Source organism: Pyrus communis, chromosome 16 (assembly GCF_963583255.1).
Source record: "Pyrus communis chromosome 16, drPyrComm1.1, whole genome shotgun sequence".
Taxonomy (NCBI): domain Eukaryota; kingdom Viridiplantae; phylum Streptophyta; class Magnoliopsida; order Rosales; family Rosaceae; genus Pyrus; species Pyrus communis.
In genome coordinates, this window is record NC_084818.1 from 9,612,447 (window position 1) to 9,627,246 (window position 14,800).

The 14,800-nt window shown below is 37.2% G+C and overlaps 2 protein-coding genes across 3 annotated transcripts; one reads left to right on the forward strand and one right to left on the reverse strand.

The window, feature by feature from the left end:
- The first annotated feature begins 951 nt into the window (after positions 1-951).
- LOC137721554 (protein CHROMATIN REMODELING 19-like) lies at positions 952-3,244 on the forward strand. Of its 2 annotated transcripts, XR_011066652.1 has the most exons (4): positions 952-1,494; positions 1,839-1,956; positions 2,335-2,823; positions 2,917-3,244. XR_011066652.1 is itself a non-coding variant. In XM_068460651.1 (3 exons), the coding sequence occupies exons 1-3, from the start codon at positions 1,312-1,314 to the stop codon at positions 2,451-2,453; spliced, it is 420 nt and encodes a 139-aa protein (XP_068316752.1). In that variant the 5' UTR covers positions 952-1,311; the 3' UTR covers positions 2,454-3,244. The 2 variants fall into 2 exon arrangements, 1 of the variants encoding a protein (XP_068316752.1); XM_068460651.1 differs by having other exon boundaries at positions 2,335-3,244.
- A 7,244-nt stretch (positions 3,245-10,488) lies between these two features.
- LOC137721180 (rho GTPase-activating protein 3-like) lies at positions 10,489-14,572 on the reverse strand. The gene is made up of 5 exons (XM_068460286.1): positions 13,753-14,572; positions 12,335-12,455; positions 12,123-12,242; positions 11,600-11,830; positions 10,489-11,213 (listed from the first exon to the last, which is right to left on the reverse strand). The coding sequence occupies exons 1-5, from the start codon at positions 14,250-14,252 to the stop codon at positions 10,713-10,715; spliced, it is 1,473 nt and encodes a 490-aa protein (XP_068316387.1). The 5' UTR covers positions 14,253-14,572; the 3' UTR covers positions 10,489-10,712.
- Between the last annotated feature and the right edge of the window lie 228 nt (positions 14,573-14,800).

Sequence of the window (14,800 nt, forward strand, 5' to 3'; positions counted from 1 at the left end):
TGTTTTAAGAATTGTCAAAAAAATTAAAAAAAAAATTATTAGGTCACTCAAATGAGCATTACATTAGGGTCTGCTACTCAAGCGATAGTTTTTCTTCTGCTCAAGCGGAAAGTAGTATGTGTTCTATTGCTCAAGTGGCCACATAATCCACTCAATCGGAAAGTAGTATGTGTTATGTTGCTCAAATGGCCATGCAGTCCGCTTAAGCAGGAAGTAGTATGTGTTCTGTTTTGCGCGACGTACAAACCAATGCATCACGCAAAGGTTGTTTGCGCGACGTACCAACCAATATGTCACACAAAGGTTGTTTACGCGACATATCAACCACATTGCGCAAAGGGTTTATATACTTTCATTAAGTATAACATAAGATTTTGTGATATCCACTAGTGTAAATATTTTAAATTGAAAATCGAGTTCATTCATTGTATTCATATAGGGTCAAGGAGTGTAGCTATAAAAAATCATCAAAATCGTGATTTTTCGTTTATAATCGTCAAAAAGTTTTGTCCCATTACTTGATCTCTGACTGTTTGTTTTTTGCGATTTTTAGCGTATGCGATCTCAAAGTATATACAAATAAGTTTGACGGTTGGATCGTTGAAACTAATTTCGTAGAATGCGTATCCCATCAAGTTCAATGGTATATATATTTATTATAGCTTTAAATTTATTTATTTTGTACGTATAATACTTCATAAATTGAATGGTATGTATATTTATTAAGTAGCTTTAAATTTATTATTGTAGTTCGAATTGGGTTTTTGTTAGAAAAATATATTATTATGGGTTTTATGTACAAAAATTGAATTTGAAAGGAGTAAAGTCACATTTTCAATAAATTTTATAATGATTTTTAAAACATAACTTGCGCAACATCACAATGGTGAAAAATAGGTGCTTATTTTGAATTTTCCTAAATTACGCTGGACCAAATGGAAAACAGTCATTCCTCCTCATCTAACTTCCTGATCTCGCCCTTTCTCTCACTCTGTCTCGCGTAGCCTTCCTCCCAATTGCACCCAGCCAGCCTTCTCCTCATCCTCTCCTCATCCTCTCTCATAGCCTTCCTCATCGCCTTCCAATCAGCCTTCAAACCGTAATAGCTCCCACGACGACAAAGACTCCGATTCCGATTGTGTTGAGATTAATCACAAACTGGAGGATGACGACTCCGATTGAGTCGTTATTAAGAACGAATTGGAGGACGACGACGCAGGTGAGGTCTCGAAGGCCAGGCCGGTCAATCGTGGACATCAGTTCGTGGTCAAGGACCAGGATAGCGATGGGGATTAGGCTAATATTGAGTCAATGAGTGAGGAAGAAGGGGAGGAGGTAGAGGAGTTGGAGGACAACGACGTGGTTGGGAAGGCTTTGCAGAAGTGTACCAAAATATCGGCGGATTTGAGAAATGAGCTCCACGGGAGTTCGGCTCCAGTGGTTTCTGATCGATACGCCAAAGTGGAAGCTGCCTCTGTGAGGATTGTCAATCAGGTGCCTTTTCTTACTTTTACTGAGCTTCTTGTAGTATGAATGACATGGAGTTGGAAAGCTCTTACCTTTACTCATTCATAATTGGGCTACAAAATTTAGTATCCTTTGTTTCCAATGTAATTAGTGAAATAAGGAAAATTATAGGCCAATAGAATGTAGCTGTATAAAAGTACGGTTCTTTTATGTCATTGAGTATTACTTGCATGAAGGTATTGTATTTCTTTTCAGTATGTGTTGAGAGGTCCTCATAAGCATAAAATTGGCTATTTTTTCTGTTGTTGTTGCTAATGTTATATCCTCTTTCAATTGGATTGGCAAGTGATGGTTACTGTTATTTGTTGTAGGATGACATTATTGAGGCTTGTAGGTCTAAAGATTCCGATTTTCAACCTATTCTCAAGCCATATCAGTTGGTTAGTGTTAACTTTCTTTTTCTGCTGTATCAAAAGGGTCTCGGTGGAGGTACTTTTTTTTTTTGTTCTCTATAAGCATAATTTTGATTTTACTTCTACTTTAAAAAGTAATTCTTTGTGTAAAAATGCATGACTGTGATAAATTTTGCTTCTCTAGACTCTGAGTAATACTGATTCTCTAGACTCTGAGTAGTACAAGATCTTAAACTGTGTGACTAATAAATTCAGATCACCGAATGGAATTTCATTAGTTATTTTACTACTGCATGATTTTGAAATGTTAAGCTTAAATGTTATTAGATCACAATAGTTCAAAAATTTTCAACTGCATTGTTAAATTTATAAGGCTAAGTGTATAAGCATATATGGCTTGGTTTAGTCTCAATTTTGAATCATTATAGTTTAATATCCTTTATATTTTGTGCAGCCATTTTGGCCAACGCGATAGGTCTCGGGAAGACCATTCAAGTACCTGCATGTCCTTTCTCTTTGCATATGCCAATAATATGTTTAGCTTTTTTTTTTTTTTTTCGGAAACTTTTTTAAAGAAGTGTTGGTTCAAATTGGAACAGTCCAGCGAGCCATGAGGGATCCGGACAGCACCAACCCGTTATCCTTCCACTGCCAAGAGTGGGAGGTGATCGTTGTTTGTCCTTGTTAAACAGGCTATAACATGCTTGATGTTATTGAAACATTTAAATGATGACCCAAGTCCACATTTGATTGTATGCCCGGCTTCTGTTTTGGAAAATTGGGAAAGATAACTTAAAAAGTGGTGCCCATCATTCACTGTTCTCCAGTATCATGGGGTTGCATGATCGGCATATTCAAAAGAGTTGAACTCTTTGTCCAAAGCTGGATTACCACCTCCTTTTAATGTTCTTCTCGTGTGTTACTCACTATTTGAAAGACAAAGGTTTGCTTTGGTGTTGCATATGGACAATTGATAGTAATTTTGATTTTATGTTCATTTAATTCCTTTTACTTATGGTCTTCTAATGCACAGCAGAAAGATGATCGTAAAATTCTGAAACGATGGCAGTGGAGTTATGTGCTTATGGACGAGGCACGAAGTGCAAACCAGCGTCTAACGCTAACAGGGACACCTCTACAAAATGATTTACATGTATGACTTTTTACCCTTTGAAATCTTATGGAATATTACTGATGTGACTTTTTACCCGATAAGCACCTGTTAAGATAAGGTATCGGTCCAGGTATACATGTGGATAACCTGTTACACGATAAGAAAAATATTATTTTAATAATTTTATACCACTAGAAAAAATTACTATAATTATAGCAGTAGGATTTAGTCTCACTTTTGTGAGATTAAATCCCTACCATTATACATACATACATACATACATACATATATATATATATATATATATATTTGAATTAAATTTGGAAAATTGATGACCGTTGGATCGGCTAAGATTTAATCTTGACCGTCCAATGTTTTCTCAGCCCTAATGCCTAAATCAAACTCTGTCTCTCTCATTCTCGAAATCAAGGGCTCAAACTGAAGCAGCCATTTTCTCTCTCTCTCGAACTTAACTCTCGAATCTCAGTCTTGAGCCTCAACTTCGGACAACCATGAGTCACGACCACCCTCTCCCGTCTCTCTCCACCACACTGATTGGCTCCGAGCTTGCGGTAACCTTTTCTTTTTGTTGCTATTTTTTTTTTAATGTATTTTGTTTTAACTTCCGAGAAAGGTTTCACAACCTTGAAAAGAAAAACTCCTTCATTTTGTATTTCCTTGCACATTTGATATTTTGTAGTAGACTAGTAGTGTATTGATGCTTTTTATTAGGCTCTTATCTTGGAGTGCGTAGATGTAGTACTTAACAACAAATGTATTTTTATGTTTTAAGATAATATTTATGTCGCAATGTGGTATGAGTAAATTTAGAAAGAAAAAAAAATTATTTTTCTTAGCGGGTCATAACGAGTCAAGTAAAATGACCCGACCTGTCAATAACCCGTTAAGATAATGGGTATGACACGACACGACCGTTTGCCAGGCCTAGTTTGGGTGAAAAAATTTAAGATTACTAAGGAATTTCAAGATGATGGAAATAGAAATGACGAAATTTTATTTTCTATAATTTGTGAATTTTCTTGTTTGGTTAACCTAAAAAAACAATGGAATTTGACTACGGAATTTCTGTATTTTTATACTCTCACTGATAAAAATTTAGAAATGACACATATTTACATGGAATTTAAACTTGGGAATTGGAGATCCTAAATTTTTTTTCTTTTTTTTTTTTTTTTCATGCATAAATTCTAAATGTCTATATTTATGAATCCAAACAAAGTAATCAATACACGTCAATTTATAAATTCTAACTTTTGTTATAAGTGGTTTGTTTCGGTTAACTCATGGTCTGTAAATCAAAACCGCATATTAAACTGATTCTTCCGGTTCGGTCTTGTTTTATAAACCGAATGGACCAATAAAACATCAAAACGAAACCAACCCAGACGGTTTAGTTTGGTCCTTTTTCAAGTTTTCAGTTTGTTTGCTCTGCCCTAACAAATACCATAAACATAATTTGTGTCTACATAATTCTCCTCCAAAGCTATATCTCTTGTTGATATACATCGATATTATTAGAGCCATCAAATTTCTCAACCTCTAATCGCACTAGCAACAGAATGTCTACCAGATTTAGATGATGACAAAGTTAAATTCAATTTCTGATCTCCTTATCTCTAGCCACCAAATACAACACCAGATCATAACCAAACCCTTGTCAGCCTATACATGCAAGATCGTGCGTAAGAAAAGTAACAACTAGGCAAGAAACAAATTAGTGAAAAGTGAAAAGGTCCATACAACTAAGAACACTAAGATTTACGTTGTTTCGCGTTTAATGAGCCTTACATGTCCAGTTTGCAGACGAGGAAGGGGATCTACCATAATTGAAGAGAGCAATTACAAGATAGTGTTTATCTCTCTAGAACCCTAAACCTCAAGTACACTCAAGCTTAGTCACTCAATGATACCGAAAATATAAACGAGAAGCAAGAAAACAACTCTTCTCCGATACAAATCAGTTGTGCAGCACCCAAAATAACCAAAGAACACTTCACTTTTCGGTTAGATTGGTAGATGAGCAATTGATTCTCTCCCACAAAACATTGCAACCAGCCAGAGTATTTTTCTAAATCTCAAAATGCTCCCTTGGAGTAACCAATAAAACTAAATGAAGGGTATATTACACACTGCTCCAATAGTGTGTTGAGGAAGCCACAAATAAATCTAATTAGGACATCACCACGGTGGAAATATGGTTTTTTTTTTTTTTTTTTTAACAAATAATGAATAATTTACATTAAATTCATATAAACTATGGGAGGAGGAAACGAACACAAAACTTCAGGTGCAAAGGAAAATACGGTTAACCAAAAAACATCTCATTAACACAGTAAAAGAACCTTAAGGATAAGAGCCTTTTGGCGGACCTTAGGCCATCTCTAACCGATCCAGCCAGAGGACCGAAAATAGCTCTAAATGACACGAAAACCGACTCCAACCGAAGATTAGGTCAAAGGGCTCGTGGGCCCCACCAAGCCACAAAAGGTGAATCGGGCCAACCGGCTGTCCCAACCCAACCAGCCAACCCCAGCTGATCCAGCAATAAACAACGTTAAATAACATTAAGTAACATTAAACAACATTAAAAAAAAAAAAAAAAACATTTAACAACATAAAACTTAAACGTCTACTCCATGCTTCTTTTGGCCCAAAGATGTGTAACAAGATCCTGTTGTAGGTACTTGTTTGTGGCTTTCGAACGTTTCATTGTATGGCGCCTCATGTACTTATTTGAAGTAGTTGTTCATCAGATTTTGACACGTGGCACTCGAAATTCAAGACATGAAATTATTGAGATTCCAAATCGAAAAATTCTTGACATTCCATCTCGAAAAATTATTGAGGTAGTTTAATTTAAGTAACCATATTAATTCAATTAAAATAATAAATTATGTTTGGCCCTATGACCCTTTAGCCCCCTCGGTTGGAGATGGTTTTTTGTCATAGTGTTATGTTTGGCCTCTGACCCTCTGACCCCTTCGTTGGAGATGGTAAGAAATATGGTATGGCACCATTCATTAAAATATTAATTTTTTGGAGGGCTATAGGGTTAAAACGAGCCATCTGACCCTCCTTCAGTTGGAGATGGCCTTAGTCAACTTGGATTTCTTGCTCGAGGATGTCTTGTGAAGAGCTTCATGGAAAGAAAGGATCTTGAAATCGGTACAACAAGAGAATTGTAAAATTTTTTACAATGGATGATTTGAAGGATTTTGGTAAAGTAAAAGGCAAAATATCTAAGGATATATATAGGCATCGTAAGACAAGGTCATCTAACCTTTGAATTCAAACAAACTCGCTTGAGGATATCTTTCAATCTGGCAGTTGAAATTAAGTAACAAAAAGTGTTGTCTCAATATAAAATTAACTATTAAAAGTATACTCTATTATTTTTCCATAAATCTTCTTAATATCTTCTAACAAAAAACTAATATACTAACACGAATCCATTTGCAAAACATACAATCCTAACTCAAGTAACAAATATATAAATGCATATTATATCTATAAACGAGATGTGAAACCTAATTAAAAGGTACAAAAACACAATATATCCACAAACAAGACAAATTAATATGTGATACAAGTTGATTATAAAAAATATAAATAAAAATAAAAAAAGAATATGTAAATAAATACAATTATCTTGTGATAGGTTGATTATAAAAATTAAAAATTTAAAAATAGCAACCAAAAAAAATAGAAGAAATAACTAAAGAGATAATTAGGAATAATTTAATTTTTATAATAATTTTGTCATTAAAGAGATTATTGGTAATAAAAATAATCCTATACTTAAGAAATTTGACTTATTTCAATAAATTGAACTATCATAATGTTTTTTTTTTTTTTTTTTTTTTTTTTGCACAAATGATATTATTTATACTAAGAGAAAGGGGCGAGGAGGTGGGCTTAACCCCATAATAGGCTCGCAATAATGTTAACACACCCCGACCCAGAAAGTCCACTTGGACCCTGAATCGAGCTGTGCTGGCCGACACCTGGAAGGTGACGAAGCCATAAAATGTGATAGTGTACAAAAAGTGAATAAATTTGAATCTAAAAGTGTCTAAGTACCAGAGTGCGCTACGAGTGGGAGCGAACCCATTTCACACGCGATGTCAGAGCATAAGTAAGGTACAGTAGTATGGGTAAGAATCATACCATTAAAAGTAGCCACCAATACTAAGATTAGCTATATATCCTTGTCGATACGAACCCAGCAGTTAAAACCTGAAGGGGTACAAAACAGAAAGTGAGTAAGCAGTAAAACCAAGCTTTCCAAAACTATTACCTTTCTAACAGTAATAACCCTTCACTGTAATTCCCTTATCGTTTTCTATAGGACAATACAACATATATACATATATCCAAACCATACTCAGAAATGACCAAAACCACGGTTTGCCATCAACTCTATCATACATTAATAAGTAGGCCAAATGAATTTAATCAATACAAAGTGATATATCAGTCAGAGTCATCTAAAATGACATGTACAACTTATCCATATCTCATCAATCCTAGCTAGTATATAAGTCGGAGTCACCTATAGTGACTTGTACGACTTATCCATATCTCATCAATCCTGGCTAGCAAATAGCTCAATAAGTATACCTGCACACGAGTCGGAACCACCTAAAGTGGTCTGTACGACAGGATTGGGTGTAAATAAATACGCTCAAGTGCTACGATCACGTGAAGACTGTGCGAATAATCGCGGGTCACCTACGAGTCGGAACCACCTAAAGTGGTCTGTACGACAAGATTGTGCACCTACCTTGGATCCAAGGTGAGCGTAAGGTGCGGGAGGTGAACATCACATGAAGGACTGTGCCCTGGCCACGGGCTGGAGCACTAACACCGGGGTGCAGGTTTATGAGCTCTCAATGCATCTCAATATAACATGTGGAACTCATGGCAACCAGTACGACAGTATCGAAGTTGCCTAACACATAACTGTAGTCATGCTATAACTCAATCGATTCAACTAATACCATAAACTCACCTGAACTTACCTGGGTGTCCTGAGTTCACCTTTGCACTTGAAAGCATTCCCAATAATTATATGCAAGTAATATACATATGGATATACCATGATGCAATCTAATACTCAACCATGTCGTAGCATTTTCAATTATAAACAATACGGTGAGAAGTGTACAATCAATAACGCCCTCCTCCCAAACTACTTATTTTCAGGGATAATTATCCATGACAACCCAATTAACACTAATTTAACTAACTAATTCATAAAACTAAAACTTGCCTTTACCAATTTCCTTCGAATTACTCAATTTCCTAAGCAAGGCTTTTGTCTCAAATATTTTATGGCTGCATCTAACGTCTCGTTAGACTGCCTACGTACCCTAAACAGGGATCAAGCCATTCGTAGTTCATATAGTACTTCAAGCATTCACAATAATTATATATGAAAGTAATATACCTAATCAATTTAAAAGTGTCGATAGAACTCTCAATAATATGTACGATAAAAAGGAAAAGATGCACTCACCTGGAGTCCACGCTATGATTCTCTAGCGCACGCATCGAGACGTCCAGAATGATTGGTCCCTGTGACCAATTATCAAATCACATCTCAGAACTCTTATCCGTAGAATATGTAATTCACATAAAATACAACCTCAAAGACATTCTAAAATAGTTTGAGACCCATTGACCACAAGTCAATAGTCGATCAAAGATCGACGGTAGGGTTTACAACCCTGTATAACTTGACCCGGAAGATCCGCATATCAGATTTCCAATCCGCAACTCCCAACGATACACAATAAGTTTCTAGAATAACATATTAAAATTTCATTACGATCCAACGGTTGGATCTCCGTCATTTTCCAAAACCAAGTGGACGTGAACATTTATTTTACTAACTTACAAATTCAATTCAGGAAGATCCGTACATCGGATTCCGGATCCATAAATTCCTATGATCTTTAAATATTACGTATTATAATGTACCCAAGTTTGGTGACTATCCAACGGTCGGATCGTCGATTCACATTTTCATCAAGCAATGTATCGTAACGAATTTAGGTTCCAACGATCAACGGTGGCGGTCGGCCGCCCCGACTCGCCGGAAAATCCAACTATTTCCAAAAATTCTCAAACTTCATAGAAATGAAGATCTCAGTGAGTGGAGCAACTTTCATACCTGCCACGAAGTCCAAAAGTGGACGGAAGATGGTCAATTTTGCCCACAAAGCCGGCGGGTGCCTAAAACTTTCCGACGTTGATTCGTTGTCTACGGTGGTCCAACGGGGTCAAGGTTGGTTGGGTTTTACTCCTGGGATGATGGGCTACAAAGCCCAGGTGGTGGCATTGGCCATCGCTTTGCCGATTTGCCGGAAAATCGAAAAGGGTGGCCGGAGCACCATTGATTTTCATCAACTTTTGTGGCCTCAAACCGCCACATACCATGGTTAATCAAGGTGGTTCTTGGGTGGGTTTTGTAGAGGGGAATGAGAGCTTCAAGATGGTGGTGGTGGCATCGAAAAACTCCACCAGAGTTGGCCGGAATCGGCCTTGGAAAATAGGAACTCGTGGTGGGTGCGGTGGACGGGAAGCCACTTTTTTTTTTTTTTCTTTTCTTTTCTTTTCCTCCATTTCTGATTAGGCTTCACCTTAAATAACCAATTTCTAATTGGGGATTTAATTTAATTAACACTAAACCTTGAATAACCAATTTCGAATGTCCGTAACTATACCTTATAAGCCGGACTCGCAAACGGCTTTCGCCTCTGCATTCACATCCACAAGTATTACGAGAATATGTTAAAAGAATAAGTCATACGTCTCTCTAGACGATGGTCAACAGAAGTCAAAGTCCTTACCTCTAGGGCAATTTCGTAAATTCACGCTTTTAAAATAAAATAAAAACGTAAAATTTGGAACGGGTTGTCACAAATATGGTTCAAATTCGTTTTTGCCGAGAATTGAACCCAAGATCTCTCACTTACAAGTGAAGATAAATATCACTAAACCGTAGTACTAAGTGGCAACTATTCTAATGTTGGCTAAAAAAAAATTAGACATATTTCATGTTTCTCTATTTTTAATTCATTTAATTGTTTTTTTTGCCATAAAAGATTTAATTAAATAATAGATAACCATAGGTTCGTTCAAGAGACACATGACAAATTTTTGGAGGGCAAATAACGGTCACTTTTGGTTAGGGGATGAGCAAAAAGGGATTTTTTTTTTTTTTTTTTCGTTTTTCTATATAATCAATACTTAGGCCCAACCATTTTTCCACATCAGCCAACTAACAGATTTTTTTTAACGAAATGTAACGGCAATAACAAAATTGATGACTAAGTCAAAAATTGAACCAAACTGATGAGTTGGTAGAATATAAAATATCATAATTTGTGAATTATGATAAAAAAAATTAAAAAAAATAAAAAACTCTTCTAAGGAAATACAACATTAAAAAAATGGATTTGGGCTTTGACCATGAAAGCAACCAATTGGCATTGTTAGTTAGTAAAATCACACAAAGTTATAAGTCGAATCATACAAAATAGCTCACTGGTTACCACCCATTTCACTAGACCTGTAGTTAGTTCCTTCCAAACCTTTTATCTGACTAGAACAAAACAAAATGCTAACATCTAAAATGTTTACACAAACCACAATCATAAGAACAAAAACAGATTCCTCAGCTTCCCATTTCTCTATGCCCATGCTTCTCCCCTAGTATTTACAATCTCAAGTTTCGTACCCTTCTTAGCCGGCTTACTCAACTGAAACACCGGGTGGCTGTATAGCTTCCGCACTCCTTTCCTCCAACTTAACCAGTCTCCAGCTTCGTATCCACTTCTACATCCGTTTTCTGAACACTCAAGTTCACATTTAGTAGATGCGCTGCTGCTGTGCGAAGTGGATTCGAGTTCTTCTTCCCCATCAGTCATTACCGGAGAGCACCAAAGTTTCTCATCGATGTCAGCTTTTGGGCTGTCCAAAGTGGCGGTTCTGAATGAGCTATCATGAACAAAAGAATCGCCCATAATCGAATACAAGGTTTGTCTGTTGTGGTTAAGAGATTTTTTGCACGATGAGTGCAATGTAGCCTCCGCAGCTGATTCCTCTCTCGTGCGCAGGATCTTTAAAATCAATGTCTTGAGGAAATTCATAACTTGCACCGCATGTATTAGTGCAGTCAAGGGATCGGCCATCTGCAGCAAAAACTCTTGTTTAGTCCATAGCAAAGCTTATGCTTGTTTGTGGACAAAAAGGACTTTCTTATGGCCATTACAAAGAAAGTTACATAGCCAAGGAACAACAATCATTTGAAGATGTGGAACTCCAACTCATCCTTTAACAGGTGGGCCGCATAAACCCCTAAAACCCCAGGCCTACGCTTGACCTAGGTATCAGGTAAATCGATAGAGGAGTTATTGTGGGAATCCAACTAGGGCCTTCCATCGAAAATGTGTCGTCCTGATTCCAGGTCACTTGACCCACCTTGGGGGCCAAGGATCAAAGCAAACAAGGCAAACTGCATATCACAACCAGAGACATTTCACATCAACAAACAACCGTGTGAAAAAATGGTACAAACCTCGGTCATGTTAGGTGCAAAAACCATAGCAATGTTGCGGGCATTCATCTTGTTGTGCTGTTCGTTCTGCGCAACATCTGCCATCAAATTGATGGCCCAATCTAGCAGTGAAGCTTCTGTTGGAGGAAGTGTCTTCACAAGTTCTGTGCAGTCATCTTCTGTGTTGCAGTGCATCACCTGTTCTGGTGTGAGCGAATCAAGTACCCTTGTAGGAAGCTCTCTAAACCATGCCTGCAATGTTTAAGAAGGGGAGAGACGGGAGTACACCCGTTAACAAAAGGAGGAAAAAAAAGGTTGAGAACCAAGGCAGAAACCAAAAACCATAGAAGATAAGTTTAAATGAAGGGTTTAATTCAAAAGGGTTTATTAATGATCTAGATATTTCACGATTTTGAAAGCTTGAAAAGAATATTGAAAGTCCACACATCTTTAAAATTACTGAACATCCTGAAGGAGATGGTGGCTATGTATTCCAAAAAGTATCCAATTGCATTCACTTAGAAATGTCAGATTATATGCTTACCTTTATCAAACCTGCTATACAATGAACATCAATTCCATGTGGCACGATGCCTTTGTTCAACTGGTCACGAAGATGCTCTTCTTGACCGTTTTCAGCATTTATTCTGAATATTCCTTCTGCCTTGAAGACGGAGAATAATGAAATAAAAACCTTTAGTTGTGCTGAGAAGAATATGCGTATAACTTCGCTACTAGTTTGAAATACCAACTTACTTTAAGGCCTCCTCCTGAATACAATCGTTCTTGCATCATAAGAAGTATAGTTGGCACACTGTTCCCATTATTATCATAAGAACACTGCATCGACTTGGCAGAGACCCCAAACACACTTGCACTGGATGACAAAGAAGTGTATTCCATTAAGCAATAGTCAAATATAAAATAGTACAGAAACTCTGATTAGGACTAAAATGGAATGATGAGAGACATGTATTAAAACTTCTGAAACAGAACGTTTCATCTAACAGGAATCCTGCCGCAGTATCCATATACATTGTTACCACAACCTACCTTCCGAAGCAATTTCGTAGGAGAACATGCTGATCAAAAGGAAAAGGAAAAAGACAAACAAAGAAATGATCATTCAGAAACAATACCGAAAGATCAAATGTTTGTGCCACCCTGCTACGCAGATCAATTTGAAAGATAAGATCGTTTTCAAACAATGCCACTAAAAACCGAATAGACCAAATGGTTTGCACTGATGATTGGAACGACTCCACCCAACATTTATAAGACTAAAACAAAAAACAATAAATCCTTCGTGTTACTCTCCCTTATCTGCCTAAGTGCCCATCAAAAATAAAATCAAGGCAGAATAAAGTAAAAGCTATCACACACCAGAAAGCAGAAGCTATTCGGACTACAAATGCTAAACAATTGAACTCGATTGCCTCTGTCAAAATCACATCTTTGTACTTGGCAAAATCCTCATCCTCCTTTTTAACCTATAAATTCCCTCCCCATATAAGAATTTAAATCAAATCCTCTGGCAGTTCTAAGTACTGGAAAACTCTGTACTTGAGGAGATCGATAAAAGCAGTAACGGAACTTGTGACTGAACGAAGGGGATTCACAACCTAGTTCAAACCAACAGTGTTTGAAAAAAAACCATCTTATGGTAACTGTTCTTGTGGCTGTGGATCCAGGATCAAAAAGACCAACCTATGCAAGCCGGGATACGGAAAAATCAGAAAACCCGATTTACAAGTTTACAGAAGAACAATATAATGCCACCAGTTTTTCCATTTTGCACTACAAAATGCAAAACAATTAAGAAAAACACACAAGCAAGAAATGCAAGTATGAATGAGCTTTAATGAAAATTCTACTATGCTGCGGTCTATGACGTGCACAAAAGCAATGGATGATTGAATGTGCACGGTAAAGAATCCAACGAAGAAGGATCATCTATACTTTTCACCGGTGCATGCTATAATCCGTCAAAGTTTTCAAATTTAGACAAACAATTGGTACTACAAACCAATCTAAATCCCAAAATTTCCATATAACCAAACTCACTTCACAAATTTCAAAAATTCATCCTCAACCAAATCCAAAAAAAAAAAAAAAAAAAAAAAGAAGAAAAAAAAAGAGCAAAAATTGGTAAAAGAAAAAGGAGGGGTTCTGACCTGGCACTTGGCACCTTCCTGGGGACCTCGGGCTCGAGCTCAGTGGGCAAACCCAGAAACCCATTAAACCTATCAAAAGTGACATGCGAAACGTGTCTCACCTCGCTCGGAGAACTGATGTCGATAGAGGACGCCACGTCATCCCTCTCCACACTGCAAGTTACCAGAGACTTCCTCAGAGCCGCCACAAAAATGTCGAGTATGGCGGACTGGTGGTGCTGCTGTTGTTGACCGTTATGCCCATGGAAGTCTCGACCTTTGTTGTTCCCACTGGCTCTAATCGTGGGACTCAGAAATGGGGTAGACATGGGATTTCCTTCAGCCTCCTCCTCGTCTTCAAAATCCAACTCCTCATATTCCAGCCCTTCATCATCTTCTTCTTCTTCTTCTTCTTCTTCTTTGCTGGTGTTGTGGTGGTAGGAGAATGGACTAGGAGGGGGAATGTTGAACTCAGTGAGTCCAACAAGATGGCAAGATTTGGATCGGAAGAGCCGAGCCATTTTGCTTTTGTGAACTATAATATTAAAACACACGAAAGAAGTAACACAGAGAGAGAGAGAGAGAGAGAGAGAGAGAGAGAGAGAGAGAGAGAATAAAAGAAGTGAAATGGGGGTTTGGTTGTTTAGAGAGAAGGTGAGGTGGGTTTGGTTTGGTTGTGACGAAGAAGTGGGGGGAAAAAAGGTTGCTTTGAAGAGAGGGATGAGTGATTATTATTGGGTTAGTGTTGAAATTTGAGGAGGGTGTGATGGTGGTGATGGCGGTGAATGGTGGGGGTGATCGAGACCTTTTTCTCTCTTTCTATTTGTTCGAGTTCTATAGCAAATTCTTATTAGAGAGAGACAGAGCACAAGAAAATGACCACGAGACAACCAGATATGATCATATGAGAGTGAGTGTTTGTCTTGGAAGTTACTCAAGTGAAGTGAAAAATGTATGTACTTAAAAGAATTAGAGTAAAGTATAAAAAAACTACCTTAACTATTGGTGTCACGACACTTTCATATCTTATCTTTTAAAATTGACAATGTCATACATCATCTTACGAATT